Below are 18977 nucleotides of genomic sequence, written 5' to 3' on the forward strand. Positions count from 1 at the left end.
AAGTTGTGGGGAAAACCAGGGATTGAATCTGTTTTTAATTCTGTGTTGTTTAAAGGGAGCATGTCTGTCAGCAATAATGTTAAAAGAATGTGAAAAATGTTGCAGTGCCACAGTCGGGTCCGTAATGGAGAATACATTATTTATATTTGAGGCAGACAGATCGGTTATAAAGTTCTGGAGACTAAAATGTTTGTAGTTTCGTGTGGAAATTAACTGAGAATGGGATTTGGGCATTTTAGTGTTTCGGATGCAAACAATGGGACAACGGTCACTGATGTCAAGTGGAAGAACTCCAGATGCAGGGTAATTATGAGGTCTGTTGGTAAGAATGATATCAATTAAAGTGGAATGGAGAGGGTTTTTTAAATTTGAGTTCGTGGCACAATTAATTTATTAGAGCTGTCAGACAGCCAATCCAAATTTAGATCACCCATAATTATTCATTCTGATTGGATGTATTTTGAGAGAATCTTACCAATATCATCGAGAGTGACAACATGAGCAGAGGGGGGGGGGGGGGGGGGGGGCGATATATACCAGTAATGACTACGTGAGTGTTATTTCCAAAACATAAATCCAGAGCAATGTATTCAAATTTTTGAGGAACAGCAGATGATGACAGTTTATGCACAGTGAGACAATCCTTTACATAGATTAAAACTCCACCTCCCTTGCCTTTTCGGTCACACCTGAAAATAATATAACCATCAATGTTCAATTCATTATTCGATATTTTGGAAGACAGCCAGGTTTCAGACAGAATGAGGATGTCTGGCGAGGTTTGATGAACTAAGACATTAATATAATCCATTTTTGGGAGCAAACTTCTAATACTGAGGTGTAATAGGCCGAGTCCGTGACGTGGTTTAAAGTCATGAGATGTAACAATTGAAACGTGATCTGAGGAGGTGGTAGCAGAAGGAGCGACAGGTACAGCAGAGATGGAGGGATATATTCTTTTGTTTAGTGACGCACATAATGGTCGACTGCTGTGTCTGGGTAAGCGATCAGAATTATGTATGACTGTTATGGTTTTAAAATCAGACTGTGAGGGTGATTGAAAAAGACTGAGATTTGGAGCCCGAGCCAAATTATTTAATATCCTGCATACTAAGGGGCGAATGGGAGTGCTATGAGTATGGGACAAAATGACAGGATTCTGAGACAATGAATGACCAACAGCGTAATGGAACGGACTCACAGAACATCAGTAGAGCTGATGGGATGAAATCCTTGGACTCATTGTCATAAGCTACACTTGTGCAGAGGGACCTGGGTTCCTCCTGGTCCATGACATGCCCAACTTCATGTGGCTGTAGTATGCAACAGTTCCTAAAGGAAGAAAGAATTGATAACATTGACTGGCCCCCACGTTCGGCTGACCTAAATCCAATAGAATTAAAATGGATCATAACATTACGATAAGGGTCCAAAAAACATTCAGTAATGGTTAATTAAGGTCAACTCATTCACTCCCAGCCATTTTCACCGAAGCCAGGCCCTTCACTCCCGGCCGTTTTACTGGATTTTGACTGATTATGCAAGGCCCACAGAAAACTCTGTTCTATTGCTATATTAAGAAAGATTAGACTCCGCTTTCAGCAGAAAAAAAAGTAGGGCTGTCAAACGTTAAAATCTTTAATCGAGTTAATTACAGCTTAAAAATTAATTCATTGTAATTAATCGTAATTCAAACCATCTATAAAATATGCCATATTTTTCTGTAAATTATTGTTGGAATGGAAAGATAAGACACAAGACGGATATATACATTCAATATACCGTACAGAAGTACTGTATTTGTTTATCATAACAATAAATCAACAAGATGGCATTAACATTATTAACATTCTCTTAAAGCGATCCATGGATAGTAAGACTTGTAGTTCTTAAAAGATAAATGTTGGTACAAGTTACATTTTTTACTAAAACCCCTCTTCGTGTTTTCATTTTAATAAAATTTGTTAAATTTTCAATAGAAAAAAAAACTAGTAGCCCGCCACTGTTGATGTCAATAATTACACAATGTTCATTGGTTCTTCAGCCCATAAAATCAGTCGCACCCAAGCGCCAGCGGAGGGCAACAAAACTCCCAAAAACACAAGTAACATTGCATTGTGCTGTCATTTTTATCTGTTTGAGCGGGGCATGTGCGTTAATCGCATCAAATATTGTAATGGGATTAATTAAAAAAATAGATTACCGCGCGTTAACGCGATAATTTTGACAGCCCTGAAAAAAAGTTAGTTCATATCTTTTTCTATTCTTTAGAAATCAGCATTAGAAAATAGCTTAGTTTGAGCAATTTTCCAATTTCTGATGAAAACTCAGAGAAATTGAGCTTTTTGTGAAAGCATACATTTCAAACATAATTTTGACTTTAACACTGCTATTTTTTACTTTAGTTACATCCCAAACATCTGAATGTTTTCCTTGTACAAAATAACATAAACAACAAAACGAATAGAGCTTTTGATAGCAAAGTAACATTTTATTTACACATAACGCTGTTGTGGCTGCCGCAACAGCCGGGTAAACTTTTCCCTCATCGCCGCCTGTCTCATAAAGATGGATTTTTTTTTTGAGTCTCTGCGGGGTCTGCTCGGCGAGCAGCACGGACTCGACGGCATCGTCCGCTGCACTGGTGGTTCCGGTCCTTCTGCTCGGTCATCCAGCGCCTGGCATCCCGGACGTCCTCGAGATTGTTCTCCATTCGGTCGTCTTCCGCCGGTTCCCATGCCGCGCGGCCTGGCCGTTCGTGGCCGTTGAATTGGGTTGCGGGTCTTACCAAATGCGCTACTGCCATCCAGTGGCCAGTTTTATTGCTTTAAAATGGATTTTCAGCTTTGGAGCTAAATTGAATCAGAACCTAGAGATGTCTCTTGGAAAAAAGGAAAAAAAAAAGAACCGTAGGTCTTTGGGACACTGAAACAATTAAAAATAGAACTTACTGTATAGGTTTTTGTGAGCAAATGAGTTAAATGTGCACTCTTGTTTCCACTACTTTTGGGTGACTTCCTACAGGAGCATCAGCTGGGCTTTTCACTTTATGCATAGATGAGTCCAGGAGCATTCATTCATTCACGTATGATTATCATCATTGGATAGTCATAATAATACACTAATAATAATCACTCCACTGCCTTTATTGTAGTCAAAGCAGAGGAGCAATGGGAGAGTCCTTTACTTTAAAGGTAAGTAGGAGAGTAATAATTAAAAAGTGGAGAAAACAATGAAGTTACATACACCCCACCAACACACATATACAGTAGAGGCCAAAAGACAGCTTCTCGTTTGTGCGTTTTCTTTTTTCTCATGATTACATTGTAAATTCTCAGTGAAGGTAATGAAACCTTTATTCTTGCTTGATTTATGCCATTGGCGTAGTCACCTGTCACTCAAACATGGCGGAAGTAGCAGCGAAGTTGGATCTTTGTGTCAAAATGATTCAATCGGGGAAAAAAAGCCTTCAAAACTTTTTCCACTTCCAAAAAAAAAGTGCGTTCAAAACTTTTTCCATTCAAAAAAGGGAGTGACACTTCAATGAAAAAAAAATATATAAATATATATATAAAAGGGCTGTTAAATGATTAAAATTTTTAATCGAGTTAATTACAGCTTAAAAATTAATCGCAATTCAAACCATCTCTATGATATGCCATATTTTTCTGTAAATTATTGTTGGAATGGAAAGATAAGACACAAGACGGATATATACATTCAACATACGGTACATAAGTACTGTATTAGTTTATTATAACAATAAATCAAGATGGCATTAACATTATTAACATTCTGTTAAAGCGATCCATGGATAGAAAGACTTGTAGTTCTTAAAAGATAAATGTTAGTACAAGTTATAGAAATGCTATATTAAAACCCTTTTAATGTTTGTTTTATTAAAACCTGTAAAAATTTCAATCAAAAAATTAATAGCTTGCCATTGTCGATGTCAACAATTACACCTCTTACTCATGGTGCTGAAATACATAAAATCAGTTGGACCCAAGCGCCAGCAGAGGGTGTCAAACACCAGAAAACAACAGGCGGACATTACACTCTGCTATCATTTTAATCTGTCTGAGCGGGGCATGTGCGTTAATTGCGTGAAATATTTTAACGTGATTAATTAGAAAAATTCATTACTGCCTGTTAACGCGATAATTTTGACTGCCCTAATATATATGTCAAGAAAAATATTTTTTGCAAATGATTTTTTTCTTTGATTAAAAAGTTTTTTGATTGAAGCAACTTTTATTGGGATTGAATGATTTAGACACAAATGTCCTACCCATTATATGGCCCAAACACAAAAAGGATCGCTTCAATGAAAAATTAAGTGTTCAAATGCGAATTTCTGAGTCTCAAACAGTGGTGTTACCAGGATGCCAGGTGTGGGTGGGCCTTAGTCTTACCTGGGGGGGTTAAAAAAAAAAAAAAAAAAGCTACAATGCTCAAGTAGGTCAAAATCCAGCGTAGGGCAACTAACTGCACCTTAAAACATGTTTTGTTTTCTCCTTGAGATAACTGTTGTGGGGATTTGGTCCAAACAAAAGTTGATTTGATTTTATTTGACTTACAACACATCCATAACTGAACAGTATGGACATGCAGGTGACAATGTTTTTTTTAGGTAACCTATTGTGGTTCCTGGGTTTTTATTATTATAGTTATTCTTTGTTCCGCAGCCCCTTTGAGCTCAATTTGACCCCTTTAGAATGCTTCAAAACTCACCAAACTCAACACCCAGGTGAACTCTGGTGAAAACTTTGATAAAATGTTATGAAAAAAATATATATATGCGTAAATGTGTGTAGCGCCTCCTAGGAACAAAACCAACATTTCATTTCATTTTTTTTTAAGGTGAAAGAGGAGGTAACAACGCAAAAGTTAAAACTTAGAACACATCAATACTATATGAATGGTATACCATACGCGGTGCCCAGACTGCCATTAGTACTACATCCAGTTTTCTTTGGGTGGGCAGAGGGTGTCCGTGTCCCCCGGCAACGTCCCTGGTTTCAAATATTTTTTCGCATTCAAAAACTTTTTTTTGATTGAGGTGATTTTTCTTTTGAAAACATATTTTTTTTTGTTTGAAGCAACTTATTTTTTGATTGAATAATAGACACAAATGTTCTAACCAAAATGTGGTCCAAACGCAAAACTACATTACGTCAATCAAAAAAAGTTGTTTCAATAAAAAAAGATTCAAAGAAAAAGTTTTCAAATGCATTTTTTTTTCAAATGTATTTTTGCATTTTTTTTTAATTAAAGTGACTTTTGATTGAAAATGTATATTTAGTTTGAAGCAACCTTTTTTTTTTTTTTTTTTTTCGATTGAATATGAAAGACACAAACTTACCTCCATACGATTGTGGGAAACAGTTTTTAAATGACTTGCATTATTGTGGAAGACTTCCCATTCAGTGTGAATTTATTTCCCCGGTCTGCCTGTTATGAAAGAAAATTCCCCCAGGGGCCGTTCTTGGCCACTCTCACAAATGTGGACTGTCACTCCCACTCCTGGGGGGGGGGTCGAGTGTAGTTTCAGACAGTTTCAGTCTTAAGAGAGGGGCTTCTCGGTCACTTCTTTCTCATTATCGTCTGCTTGACAGTTGACAGTTGGCCCAGTGAGTGCGGGCGGGTGAACACTATTGTTGGGTTTGGTGGTCAAAGATGCGGCGGGCCTTTTTGACTGTGGGCTCTCAAAACGAAAGCGGTCGAGCGAACCGTTAGCTGTGAGGAGATATTTGCTGTTTAGCATCGTCGGCCAAAACCTTGACCGCATCTCATTACGCCGTCGTGAGGACAACTTGACAACAACACACTGTAAGTCTTGTTTTTGTTTGTGTCTGTGCATGTGACGTGCGTGTATATAAAGTTAGGAGAATTGGTCATTGGTTATTGAATCCGGTCGAAAGGTTTGCAGGTTTCATAAGAATTGAAAATAAGACACGGGAAGTCCCGAAGTGACAAGACGAAAGTCGCGTCAACAACAAAACTGACTGCGGAAGTCCAACTTCCGCGTACATATTTGACGTACCTGTGTTCGGCCATTCCTTACTACGCGGCGAAACGTCCTACACAATGCTCAGGGCGCTTGCGCATGCATTCACACGCATGCGCACATCGGTTAGAGGCGGCGATTACTCACTATTTTTGTTTTTATTTAGTTATTTAGAACCTTTTCACAGCCTCAAAGATACTTTTTGCATGTATTACCCTCTCATACTTTTAACCATTGTGTTTTTTTGTGTTAGCTTTGAAGCAGTTGACCACATTAGTCACGTAGTGTGTTTAAACCGTCCTTATTTGATATAACTACATTTAAGTATTTTCTGCAGGCATTTTTTTTACTACCTTATTCCTGTATGCCTCCAAACAAAACAAGTTTAGAGCGCACGGTTGTACTTTAGGTGTCAAATTCGACTAATGTAGACGTTTCGCCGATGTAGCATATTTTGGCAGAACACCGGTCGCCGATTTTGCTTTGGGATTGCGATTGGACAAATTTCCAATCTAATACCACGTTAGCCAATAGGGAACGGGATTGTTACGTAATGGACGAAAGGACATTTCATGGTATCAAAATATTTTTTTAATGATATCACGCACGTCTAAGACTTGTTTTTGTCTGGTGAGTGAGTGAGAAAATAGGCTGCATATAATTCATTAAGATGTAGGCACTAGTACAGCGTGGCTGAAACTCTAAGTGTGAGACATTTTCAGACTATTGCAGTCAAATCACTTTTTTTTTAATAACAACAACACGACAGAATAAACAACAATACAAACACAAACTAGACAGAAAATAATAATACAAACCAAAAAACAAAAGAATACAAACACAAATATGCCAGGGGGTATAAACATTCCAAACATTGCACATCAGAGAAAAAAAAATAATACTACAGTATAAGAAATTATTCACAAAAAAGTCGTAGCTTTTCACAAATATCAATTATTTTTTCTGCTTTCCTATTCTTTGATTTTTTTTTTTTAAAAAAAAAAAACAGATTTATGTAGCATACCGTTTCATTGTGGAAGTGAGGGAAAAAATGGTAACAGTTCGCTGAAGTTACATTTGTGGATGTAGAATTCCGACAAAAGAAGTAGATTAATAACAAAAATATCTTCATTCATGATTTTTTTTATAGAAACAAAAAATGACATTTTCCCATTTTAGCTTGAAGTCCACATGTAGATTCCTGTCAACAAACTTACAAAAATCTTTCCAAAATTTGATGGAAAAAGAACAAGTCCAAAAAAGGTGCTTAATGTCTCTGGATGATCTCCACAGAACAAACAGTTTGTGTCAATGTCCCTCTTGAATTTTTTCACGTAGTGATTTGCAGGATAATATCTGTGAATAATTTGGAAAAAGACTTCTTTGACCTTATTAGTCAACAGGAACATGTTGGGGATAGTCCATACCCTGGACCAAATTATATCTCCAACAAATCGATTCCAAAACGATTGAACATATGGCGTGAATCTAAGGTGATTCTAAAAATGTGAACGAACTTCAGTCCCCATTCTGTATCTGCAGCTTTAAACTACATTCAATTAATTTAATGTTGTCAATCAACCGTTAAAGTTGTTAAAATTGCTCCCGTTATTCCATAATTTCCCTTTTGTCTACTTTCGACATGTGAAAGTTTTAAACTATTTTAAAGATAGATTCAAGTCAATATTTTACCGATTTAGGAGTATTTTAGATAAAAAGTTAATTAGGTTTGCTTGGAAGGTTCGCTACAACAGCCTTGCAGGGAAGTGTACTGCTTTAAGATGGCGGCCGCTTACTAACGCCCGCATCTAGCTTTTTGTAGATGTGCTGCTAACGCTACCGAATCTGTATTGCATCTAGTCCTATATAAATGATATCTACTGTAACATTATGTGGATGTACTTTGTCGCAGCTTTTCGGCAGCAGTCAGGTATGTCGTTGTGTTTTTTTTTATCTCGTTGCATTAGTTGAGCTAGAGCCGTGAGTTGAGCATTGGCATTACCCGAGGGGCCGGGTATTGAGATGCATGATGTTTAGCTACTCTCGCTCCGCTCTCATTGTGTCCCGAAGACCGCGCGGCGCGCTGAGTGTGTTGTACTTCCGCTTTACTTGGCATATTTCAATAATCGGAATTTGGTTGTTTGTGAATCGTTCTCGAATCTTCCACGGCCGAATCGCGAATAATCTAAGAAACGGAAATTTTGCACACCTCTACAAAGTACTACTGTGTGCTCTAAATTTGTTTTGTTTAAATTCATACAGGAATAATGTACAAAAAATGCCTGCATAAAATACTTAAATGTAGTTATATCAAATCAGGATGGTTTAAATACACTATGTGACTAATGTAGTCAACTGCTTCAAAGCTAACACAAAAAAACAATTGTTAAAACTATGCGAGGGTAATACATGCAAAAAGAATCTTTGAGGCAGTGAAAAGGTTCTAAATAAATAAAGACAAAAATAGTGAGTACTCACCGCTTCTAACCGATGTGCGCATGCGTGTGGATGGATGCGCAAGCGCGCTGAGCATTGTGTAGGACGTTTCGCCGCGTAGTAAGGAATGGCCGAACACCGGTAATTCGCCTCCAAGCGTTATTTAGCCGTGAACACGCCACGGCAAAATAACCAATTCCCACCAGGCCAATAATATACCGATTGACTAATCAGAGCAGTTCACGGCAAAAGAAAAATAACGCTTTGCGAGTTGCCGGTTACGGTAATAATAACCACTGCCTAGTCTATTGAGTCCTAGCAGCTAATTGGGGCAAAAATTGATTAAAGTTTACTCACCAGTAATAAAATGTCGGCTGCAAACGTAAATGTGCTTGGATTTAGGTTCCCACAGGCGAGAATACTCCACGGAACCGTCTTCTTTTACTGTTCCTCGACTAATTGCTATCAGCCATTTGTTTATCGTTTTCTTCTCACGAGGAATAATGAAGAACTTCAAACGCGGCTCCGAACTCTGTGTGACAACCAGCAACACAGCAACTTTTAGTCATTCCGATGGAAAAAGGACCGCAAATAAGACGAAAGTTCAACGCGTTTGTATTACAATGCACGACAGAGCAACTGCTTGTGACTCGTCATTTGCCCCGTTTTCAATATGGCGACGCTTTGTTGTGGCTGCTGATGTCATTAATGCCCAGATGTCTGACTGCCTCTATAGCAATTAATCACAACAATGTCTTGAAGTGTTTCACGGCATTTGCAATGCAATGTTGCTTTAGCCTTTAATCGTTTTACTTAATTTTAAAAACATATTTATGCATACAGTGGGGCAAATAGGTATTTAGTCAACCACTAATTGTGCAAATTCTGCCACTTGAAAATATTAGGCCTGTAATTGTCAACACGGGTAAACCTCAACCATGAGAGAGAGAATGTGGGGAACCCCCCCCCCAGAAAATAACATTGTTTGATTTTTAAAGAATTTATTTGCAAATCCTGGTGGAAAATAAGTATTTGGTCAATACCAAAAGTTCATCTCAATACTTTGTTATGTACCCCTTGTTGGCAATAACGGAGGCCAAACGTTTTCTGTAACTCTTCACAAGCTTTTCACACACTGTTGCTGGTATTTTGGCCCATTCCTCCATGCAGATCTCCTCTAGAGCAGTGATGTTTTGGGGCTGTCGTCGGGCAGCACGGACTTTCAGCTGCCTCCACAGATTTTCTATTGGGTTGACATCTGGAAACTGGCTAGGCCACTCCAGGACCTTGAAATGCTTCTTACGAAGCCACTCCTTTGTTGCCCTGGCTGTGTGTTTGGAATCATTTTCATGCTGAAAGACCCAGCCACGTCTCATCTTCAATGCCCTTGCTGATGGAAGAAGATTTTCACTCAAAATCTCTCGAAACATGGCCCCATTCATTCTTTCCTTTACACAGATCAGTTGTCCTGGTCCCTTTGCAGAAAAACAGCCCAAAGCATGATGTTTCCACCCCCATGTTTCACAGTGGGTTTGGTGTTCTTCGGATGCAATTCAGTATTCTTTCTCCTCCAAACACGAGAACCTGTGTTTCTACCAAAAAGTTCTATTTTGGTTTCATCTGACTATAACACGTTCTCCCAGTGTTCTTCTGGATCATCCAAATGCTCTCTAGCGAACTGCAGACGGGCCTGGACGTGTACTTTCTTCAGCAGGGGGACATGTCTGGCAGTGCAGGATTTGAGTCCCTGGCGGCGCATTGTGTTACTGATAGTAGCCTTTGTTACTGTGGTCCCAGCTCTCTTTAGGTCATTCACTAGGTCCCCCCTGTGTGGTTCTGGGATTTTTGCTCACCGTTCTTGTTATCATTTTGACGCCACGGGGTGAGATCTTGCATGGAGCCCCAGATCGAGGGGGATTATCAGTGGTCTTGTATGCCTTCCATTTTCTAATAATTGCTCCCACTGTTGATTTCTGTACACCAAGCGTTTTACCTATTGCAGATTCAGTCTTCCCAGCCTAGTGCAGGTCTACAATTTTGTCTCTGGTGTCCTTTGACAGCTCTTTGGTCTTGGCCATAGTGGAGTGTGTAGTGTGACTGACTGAGGTTGTGGACAGGTGACTTTTATACCGATAATGAGTTCAAACAGGTGCCATTAATACAAGTAACGTGTGGAGCCCCGTTAGACCTCGTTAGAAGAAGTTAGACCTCTTTGACAGCCATAAATCTTGTTTGTAGGTGACCAATTACTTATTTTCCACCATGATTTGCAAATAAATTCTTTAAAAATCAAACAATGTGATTTTCTGTTTTTTTTCCCCCCCACATTCTGTCTCTCATGGTTGAGGTTTACCCATGTTGACAATTACAGGCCTCTCTAATCTTTTCAAGTAGGAAAACTTGCACAATTGGTGGTTGAATAAATACTTATTTGCACCACTGTATGTGTTTAAAATTTGTGCTAGTGTGTAATCTAATGCACACAAGTTCATGGTTTTTGCTTCTGCTTTATTATGGAAATCACTTTTTGCCTGTGGTGTTGTTAGGCAAATACTCTCAAGCCCCCCTAAATAATTTGTTGTCATAAAAAAAAAAAATGTACAAAATATTGCTGACATATATAGTAGAGGTGTAACTTATTAACATTATTTTGTGTGTGTGTGTTCAATGTATTTATTCAGATTTAGCATAGGAAATTGCATTGTGACAAATCTCATTGGCAATAATTATTATTCTACTATTATATACAGTAGTATACTATAATATTAATGCATGATATTTTCTTAAAATTTGTTTTGAATCATGTTGGAAAGGCGAAGTCAGTGTTCTGAATCTGTTTACATTCCATTGTTTTGCACTAGTTAATGCTATGAGTATTTGACCCCATTGTTTATTTGCGATTTATTGTTGTTATTTGCGTGTTCATTTGTACTTGAATCAAGAATTTAAGTGTTCCAAACTGTTTTTGTGAATTTATAAGCGTCATCAAAAATTTCATTGCTAAATTAGTAAAAAAAAAAGGGGGGGGGGGACTATTAGATTAGTCGACTAATCTTAAAAATAGTCGGCTGACTAATCATGAGAAAAACCGTTTCAGACAGCCCTAGTTGTACAGTGTACCGGAACATATTTTCTCCACACCCTTCTCACTTTTTTACCCCTGACCCATTTTCATGCTTGTACTCTTCAGGTAGCTGATTAAAAGTAGCAGCTATTCAAACCATATTTAATTTTTCCACAATGAGAGAAAATGAACACTGGGGGAAACAAAGTAAATTTAAGTTGTAAAAATTATAGACTGCAACATGATTGAAATAAACTGGTGACGTGTTGTGCATTCAGATAACACGTCTTGAAATATTAGAGCTAGCGGAACGATTTACTGCTATCTTGGCGGACATATTCACATTCACAATTGGTTACAGGCATTGGAGAAAGCCTTGATAAATGTGGTGCCGTAGAGTTATCACTTCTGGGACGTTTGAGAATGCCTGAACTAGTTCTCCAAGCATTTTAAGCCAAACTAAGCATGATCAAACTCTTGGTGTTCCTGCTCAGAGGATTAGAACCCTTTTCCCTGTTTCTGTGCTCTACACTTTCTCTTTAAACTGAAAAACGCCTTGGCTTTCTTGTGCAACAATAATGACTTCTGAGAATGCTCGTTTAGAAAAAGCCTCGTTGTTTACTTCCTGATATTTTGCTATGTCAGCATTTCCAAATATGGGCCACCATTTTCCGTGTCGCTGGACCTTTCACACGATCGAGTGAAAGTATAATAAGGCCTTCATAGCTGTCCTGATCAACGTACAGTGGATCACAAAAGTGAGTACACCCCTCGCATTTCTGCAGATCTAGAAGTATAGTTTTTTCATTGGACAACACTGACCAAATGACACTTTGACACAATGAAAAGTAGTCTGTGTGCAGCTTAAATAATGGAGTTCATTTATTTTCCACTCAAAATTATTCAAAATATAGCTAATAATATCTAAACCCCTGACAACAAAAGTGAGTACACCCCTTAGACACTACATCCCTGAATGTCCAAATTAGAGATGATGCCTATCGATCGGGTCTGATCACGTCATTTTCAAAGTATCGGAATCGGCAAAAAAATATCGGCCATGCCTTTTTTAAATACTTTAAAAAAAATTTTTTTATTAAATCGTTTTCCAAAAGTATTTAACGTTACAAACATAATAAGTTACACTCATCCAGAATCTTTAGTTTAGGCTTAAGGTAGGGTTATCAAATTTATCCCGATAACGGCGGTAATTAATTTTTTAAAAAAATGTATCACGTTAAAATATTTAACGCAATTAATGCATGCGCTGCACGACCCACCCACGCATTGTGGCGCTCAATCTGTTATGGCGCCGTTTTACCTATATAGAGAGATAAAAGGCAGTGTAAAATGAGTAGAGTGAATTTTGGCAGCCGTTGGAGCCTTTTTTATTGGCTAAAGCCTTACAATCCCTCTCCCTACGATTAGAAATATCATGGGAAGCAATGTAGGGAAGCAAGGTAGCAAATGATCTTTTTCTTATCACCTTATATTATTTCTCAATGCAGAGAAGCGCTACGCACAGTCATGGTTCCACTTCCCATCATGCATTTGGGCATGGCTACAGTATCATTTGCTGAAAGCTCAACAAATACACTAGATGGCAATATTTAGTCACAATATACAAAGTCGCAAGTCTTTGTATCCGTGGATCCCTTTCACAGAAAGAATGTTAATCATGTAAATGCCATCTTGAGGATTTATTGTCATAATAAACAAATACAGTACTTATGTACTGTATGTTGAATGTATATACTCGTCCGAGTTTTATTCATTTTTTTCTTAATGGATTGCCAAAATGTATGTAATCGGGAAATATTTTCGGGAATGATTGGAATTGAATCGGGAGCAAAAAAAAGCAATCGGATCGGGAACTATCCGGATCGGCAGATACTCAAACTAAAACGATCGGGATCGGATCGGGAGCAAAAAAACATGATCGTAACAACCCTAGTCCAAATTGAAGCGGTTGTTAGCAGTTATTTTGTCTAAAGGTTGTGCTACCAAGTACTAGGCTGAGGGTGCCCATACTTTTGTCCGGCCCATTTTTGGAGTTTTGTGTAAAAAAGTAATGATTTTTTTTTTCCTATTCTCTTTTGTGTTTTTTCATAGCAGGCAAAATAGATGAAGGTATTACTACCAAAGCATATGTAATGTCAATCATTTTCTGGGAGAAATTGAGCATTATCTGACAGAATTGCAGGGGTTCCAATACTTTTGGCCAGCAGTGTATATGGGAACAGAACACTAGAGTTAACAACAACAACAACAACAACATGCAGTCTATATTATCAAAGTCGCAGTTACAGTCTAAATAAAAGAAGGACATAGAAATGAGTGAAAGCCCAAATGTTCAGAGGCAGATGTGTGTGTAGTAAATGTTAAAATGTGTTGTGACTGATAATAGGAACCTAAAGCAGTAAACCAAGGAGGCCCTGATAAGACATGAGTGTGGAACTGGCCTGTGTGCTGTGTGATAAATGTTTTGGGGGGTGTAAGCAGTGACACACAACAAGGAGTAAGGAGTGTTTTCCTGAGTTCGTAAATGTGATACTAGGACGCGACCCGCGAAATGTCCTCGTAATCTCCGTGTCAGTCGACACAGGAAATTGTTTTCACACACAGCTCCTGCACACATAGGCGGATCTACTATTCAGGCGAAGTAGGCGATCGCCTTAGGCCCCCAACCAGTAGTGGGCCCCCAACCAGCTGCCCTTGCCCCAGTGAGCAAGGGCTTGGGCCACTGGAGCCAGCAGCACCCCCAACTATTCCTCCTGTATAATTATGTCAGCAAACCAAACAAACAAATAACAAAACAAAAAAGAAAGCCATTTGAATGCTGCATTTATATTAGCTCTGCTCTCCCCCACACACACGCATTACAATGGACTGTTCCACGATGACGGACTGAGTATCAGTCGCTAAGCTTCGTTTAGCGGCGTTTAGCATCGCTTTGCTCCGCTTAGCTGTTCGTTAGCTTCACTTAGCTCTCCTGCGTTTTTCACGCCACTAAGCTCGCTATTTTTACAGCTCTCTTGCTACTTTGCACATCGGCTATCGTTTATTTCGAACACATGAGCATACGTGCTCTCCATGAGAGCCAAAGTGCAGTGAGGGAGAAGTTGAGAACAGGAAGCTAATGCCTCCTTTAACTTTCTTCTTCTTCACACCGAACATAAAATACATGACTGTGGCGAAACAATGCAGTGTAGTTCCAATCAGTCATACAATAACACTCAACAGCTGGTTAACAGCATTTGCTAACGAAAAAAAGTTAAATCTATTAGGTACACCACAAGCAATGACGAATAATGCTTTTTTTTTACGGAGTGTAAAGTTTTCGGTTAGCTGTTTAGCAAACATACCTCCGGTGAACATTTCAAAATAAAAGCATGTCATGTTCGTCATATAAATAAGGATTTATGGCGTTAATCCCACATACTTCAAAATTAATATTATAATATGTTGAGTAAATACTACAGAATACAGATCCTACAGTTTCAAATGACACACTTTACGACAAATATGATTGGCAATGAATAATTATAATTATTATACTACTATTGTATATAGTAGTATACTATAATAATACTGCTAGAATTTTTTTAAGAATTGTTTTGAATCATGTCGGAAAGGCAAAGTCAGAGTTCTGAATCTGTTTACTTTCCATTTTTTTGCACTAGTAAATGCTATCAGCATTTAACCTCATTGTTTATTTGTGATTAAATTTTGTTATTTGCAAGACTATTTGTACTTTAATAAAGAAATTAAGTGTTCCAAAATGGTTTTGTGAATCAATAAGCATCAACAAAAATTTCATTGCTAAATTAGTAAAAAAAAAAAAAGAAAATGATTAGATTAGTTGATTAATTGTAAAACTAGTCGACTGACTACTCAGGACAAACTTTGTAATTTAGGACAGCCCTAGTGTAGCGGAACATATTTCCTCCACACCCTTCTCACCTTTTTAACCCCTGTCCCATACCGAACCAGTTTCTGACGTAATGTAACCCTTACTTTTCGAGGCTGTGAGGGTTAGTTTCTTTGTGTAGATTATATTTACTCCGTCTTCTCTACTATAATGACGACCAACACGGTAGGACAGTATAACCCAGAAACATCAACGGCACGACAACGTGACCGCCGCGAGAACGCAGTGAAACCTGGGCGTTAAAGTCAATCAGACAATGTACACCAGTCGAAGTGCGGTCGCGTGTTAGACGCGTCCCAGAAGCGGCACGCAAAAAGATCGGCAGAGTTTATTATTTGACGCGAGACACGACCCTCCTGCATCAATACTACTCCGGTAGCTAGGATCGGGCAGACCGGAAGTCACTCGTGTAAAAATTCTGTGGATCCGGTCGATTTTCAAACTAATATGCAATCGTAACTAGGGTTGTTCCGATCATGTTTTTTTGCTCCCGATCGTTTTAGTTTGAGTATCTGCCGATCCCGATATTTCCCGATCCGATTGCTTTTTTTTGCTCCCGATTCAATTCCAATCATTCCCGATAATTTTTCCCGATAATATACATTTTGGCAATGCATTAAGAAAAAAATGAATAAAACTCGGACGAATATATACATTCAACATACAGTACATAAGTACTGTGTTTGTTTATTATGACAGTAAATCCTCAAGATGGCATTTACATTATTAACATTCTTTCTGTGAGAGGGATCCACGGATAGAAAGACTTGACTTTGTATATTGTGACTAAATATTGTCATCTAGTGTATTTGTTGAGCTTTCAGTAAATGATACTGCAGCCATTCAACCCAAATGCGTGATGGGAAGGGGAACCATGACTGTGCGTAGTGCTACCAATTGATTTATCTGCTCTGCGTTGGGAAATAACATAAGGTGTTAAGAACAAGATCAATTGCTACCTTGCTTCCCCAGATTGCTTCCCATGATATTTCTAATCGTAGGGAGAGGGATTGTAAGGCTATAGCCAAATAAAAAAAAGGCTCCAAAGGCTGCCAAGATTCACTCTACTCGTTTTACGCTGCCTTTTATCTCTCTATATAGGTAAAATGGTGCCATTACAGATTGAGTGAATGTGTGAGTGGGTCGTGCAACGCATGCATTAATTGCGTTAAATATTTTAATGTGATACATTTTGAAAAAAATTAATTACCGCCGTTATCGGGATAAATTTGATAACCCTACCTTAAGCCTAAACTAAAGACTCTGGATGAGTATAACATATTATGTCTGTAACGTTAAATACAATTACAAAACGATTTAATTAAAAAATATACAGTATATATATTAAAAAAGGCATGGCCGATATTTTTTTGCCGATTCCGATGCTTTGAAAATGACGTGATCTGACCCAATCGATCGGGACATCTCTACTTTAAATACCCGCTACTTTTTGAGCAGAATTCTAGCTTTCTAGCTTCCTATTGTTGAAATCACAAAGGTGTGTAATAAACAACTAGCACATTTATATTTTGCATTTTGTTTCTTTACTGTACCGAAAATGAACCGAACTGCGACCTCAAAACCGAGGTACTTACCGAACCGAGATTTTTTTGTACCGTTACACCCCTATACATTACGATAGGGGTAAGCAGACTCATTCAAAGTGAAAACCTGAGTTGTTTAAGTTTTGCACGTTTATTTTGAAATGGCTTTATATGCAAATGTTTCTTATCAGTTAGTCGAGCTTTTTGTGAACACAGACTTTGTTTTCATTTCCTGTGACTGGTGCATTTGACTGTGATGTTTGACATGATTAGGTTTAACTGCAAAATTAGTTTGTCACAGCAACAGCTATCAAACGATTGAACCTGGAATTAAAAATCAAAAACTATATTTGACAATCAGGGGGAAAAATATTTTTCAAATGGACCAGGCACCATCAGAGATAATGTTTCTAACACTATTTTGCTCAACGTGGCATGGTAAACATTATCTTCCTCCTTTCTTTGTCACCTACCAGGTGGATGTTGGTGGTGGCAAACAGCCTGCTGAAAATCATGAACCTATCTACCACTTCCCCCACAATACATCTTAATGGCCTCCCCCCTGACCAAACCGCACGTTCAGGACCTGATCCAAAGCAGAATAATACTTGCTTAAGTGTCCACCTTTACTACGTGGAAAATGGTGCTGGAGGAGAGGAAAGTGTGCTTACCTACCCACCTGGCGACTACGTTGCAGAAGAGCTTTGCATCCTCGCAGCCCAGACCTGTGGTGAGTCACAAAGAAGAGGTTGCATCTAATACTATGCTCTACTATACTTTCATCTGGAAGGTACAGTTGTTACGTCCCATGTACGGCTTGCTAAGGGCGTAACATAAAACGAGCCACACGAGTTCACAAGTGGCACAAATGATTTAAGATAGTCAAAATCACAATGAACAAAATATACAAAATGCGGAAGAAGCTGGCTTCAGGGTAAGCCCAGGCTAAAACAACAAACAAAATGAATCTACACTTCAATCCTACCCGCTAACTAAACCCTGATAGTAGAAAAGGAAATAACAAAAAGACAGCCACTACCGTGGCTTCTAAACAAAACAGGAGAAAACGGGTTGAACAGAAATGGCAGCTTACCCCTACTGCTTCAGTGCTCTCTATGTACAGTGTAAACAAAAAACGATCCAATAACGAATAAAGACAAAAGACCTGACCGGAAAAAGCAAGAGTGTAACTCAGCGCAGCCCATCCCTCCTCCCGGGATCCAGGGTGGTCCCCCGGGCCACCCGCGCACCCATCAACCGACCTTCAGGAATGGCAAGAGGGGAAGCACCACCAACCCCACATCAGGGAACCTCCGCCATGTTTGACTGTGGGGATCGTGTTCTTTCTTTGAAGGCCTAATTTTTTCCCCCTACAAACTCTATGTTGATGCCTCTTTCCAAAAAGCTGTACTTTTATTCCATCTGACCAGGGAACATTCTTCCAAAACGTTTTTGGCTTTCTTGGGGTTAAGTTTTGGCAAACTCCAGCCTGGCTTTTTTAGGTCTCTGAGTCAGAAGTGGAGTCTTGCTGGGTATCCTCCCATAGAGTCCCTTTTCATTCAGACGCCGACAGATAGTACGGGTTGTACCCTTGGACTGCGGGACAGCTTGAACTTGTTTGAATGTTAGTCGAGGTTCTTTATCCACCATCCACACAATCTTTTTTTTTATCTCTCGTGATTTTTTTCTTTTCCGTCTACATCTAGGGAGGTTAGCCATGGGCTTTACACTTATTGATGACACTGCGCACAGTAGAAATGGGAACCTTCAGGTCTTTGGAGATGGACTTGTAGCCTTGAGATTGCTCATGCCTCCTCACAACTTTGCTTCTCCAGCCCTCAGGCAATTCTTTGGTATTCTTTCTTTTCTCCATGCTTAATGTGGTACACACAAGTACACAGGACAGAGGTTGAGTCAACTTTAATCCATTTTAACTGGCTGCAAGTGTGATTGTTATTGCCACCACCTGTTATATGCCACAGGCAGTGTTGT

At 38.8% G+C, this 18977-nt stretch overlaps 1 protein-coding gene across 2 annotated transcripts in view; it reads left to right on the forward strand.

Annotated features, from left to right (window-relative positions):
• The first annotated feature begins 5518 nt into the window (after positions 1-5518).
• The window catches only part of jak2a (Janus kinase 2a), a 48816-nt gene continuing 35357 nt past the window's right edge, over positions 5519-18977 (forward strand). The window contains exons 1-2 of one of the 2 annotated variants that reach the window (XM_057818677.1): positions 5519-5832; positions 17462-17715. In XM_057818677.1, the coding sequence (XP_057674660.1) occupies positions 17466-17715 (250 nt within the window). In that variant the 5' untranslated portion in view covers positions 5519-5832; positions 17462-17465. Of the gene's footprint in view, positions 5833-11576; positions 12269-17461; positions 17716-18977 lie in introns of those variants that run through there. The other variant, XM_057818678.1, reaches the window with a different exon arrangement.

Source organism: Corythoichthys intestinalis, chromosome 17 (assembly GCF_030265065.1).
Source record: "Corythoichthys intestinalis isolate RoL2023-P3 chromosome 17, ASM3026506v1, whole genome shotgun sequence".
NCBI classification, from domain to species: Eukaryota; Metazoa; Chordata; class Actinopteri; order Syngnathiformes; family Syngnathidae; genus Corythoichthys; species Corythoichthys intestinalis.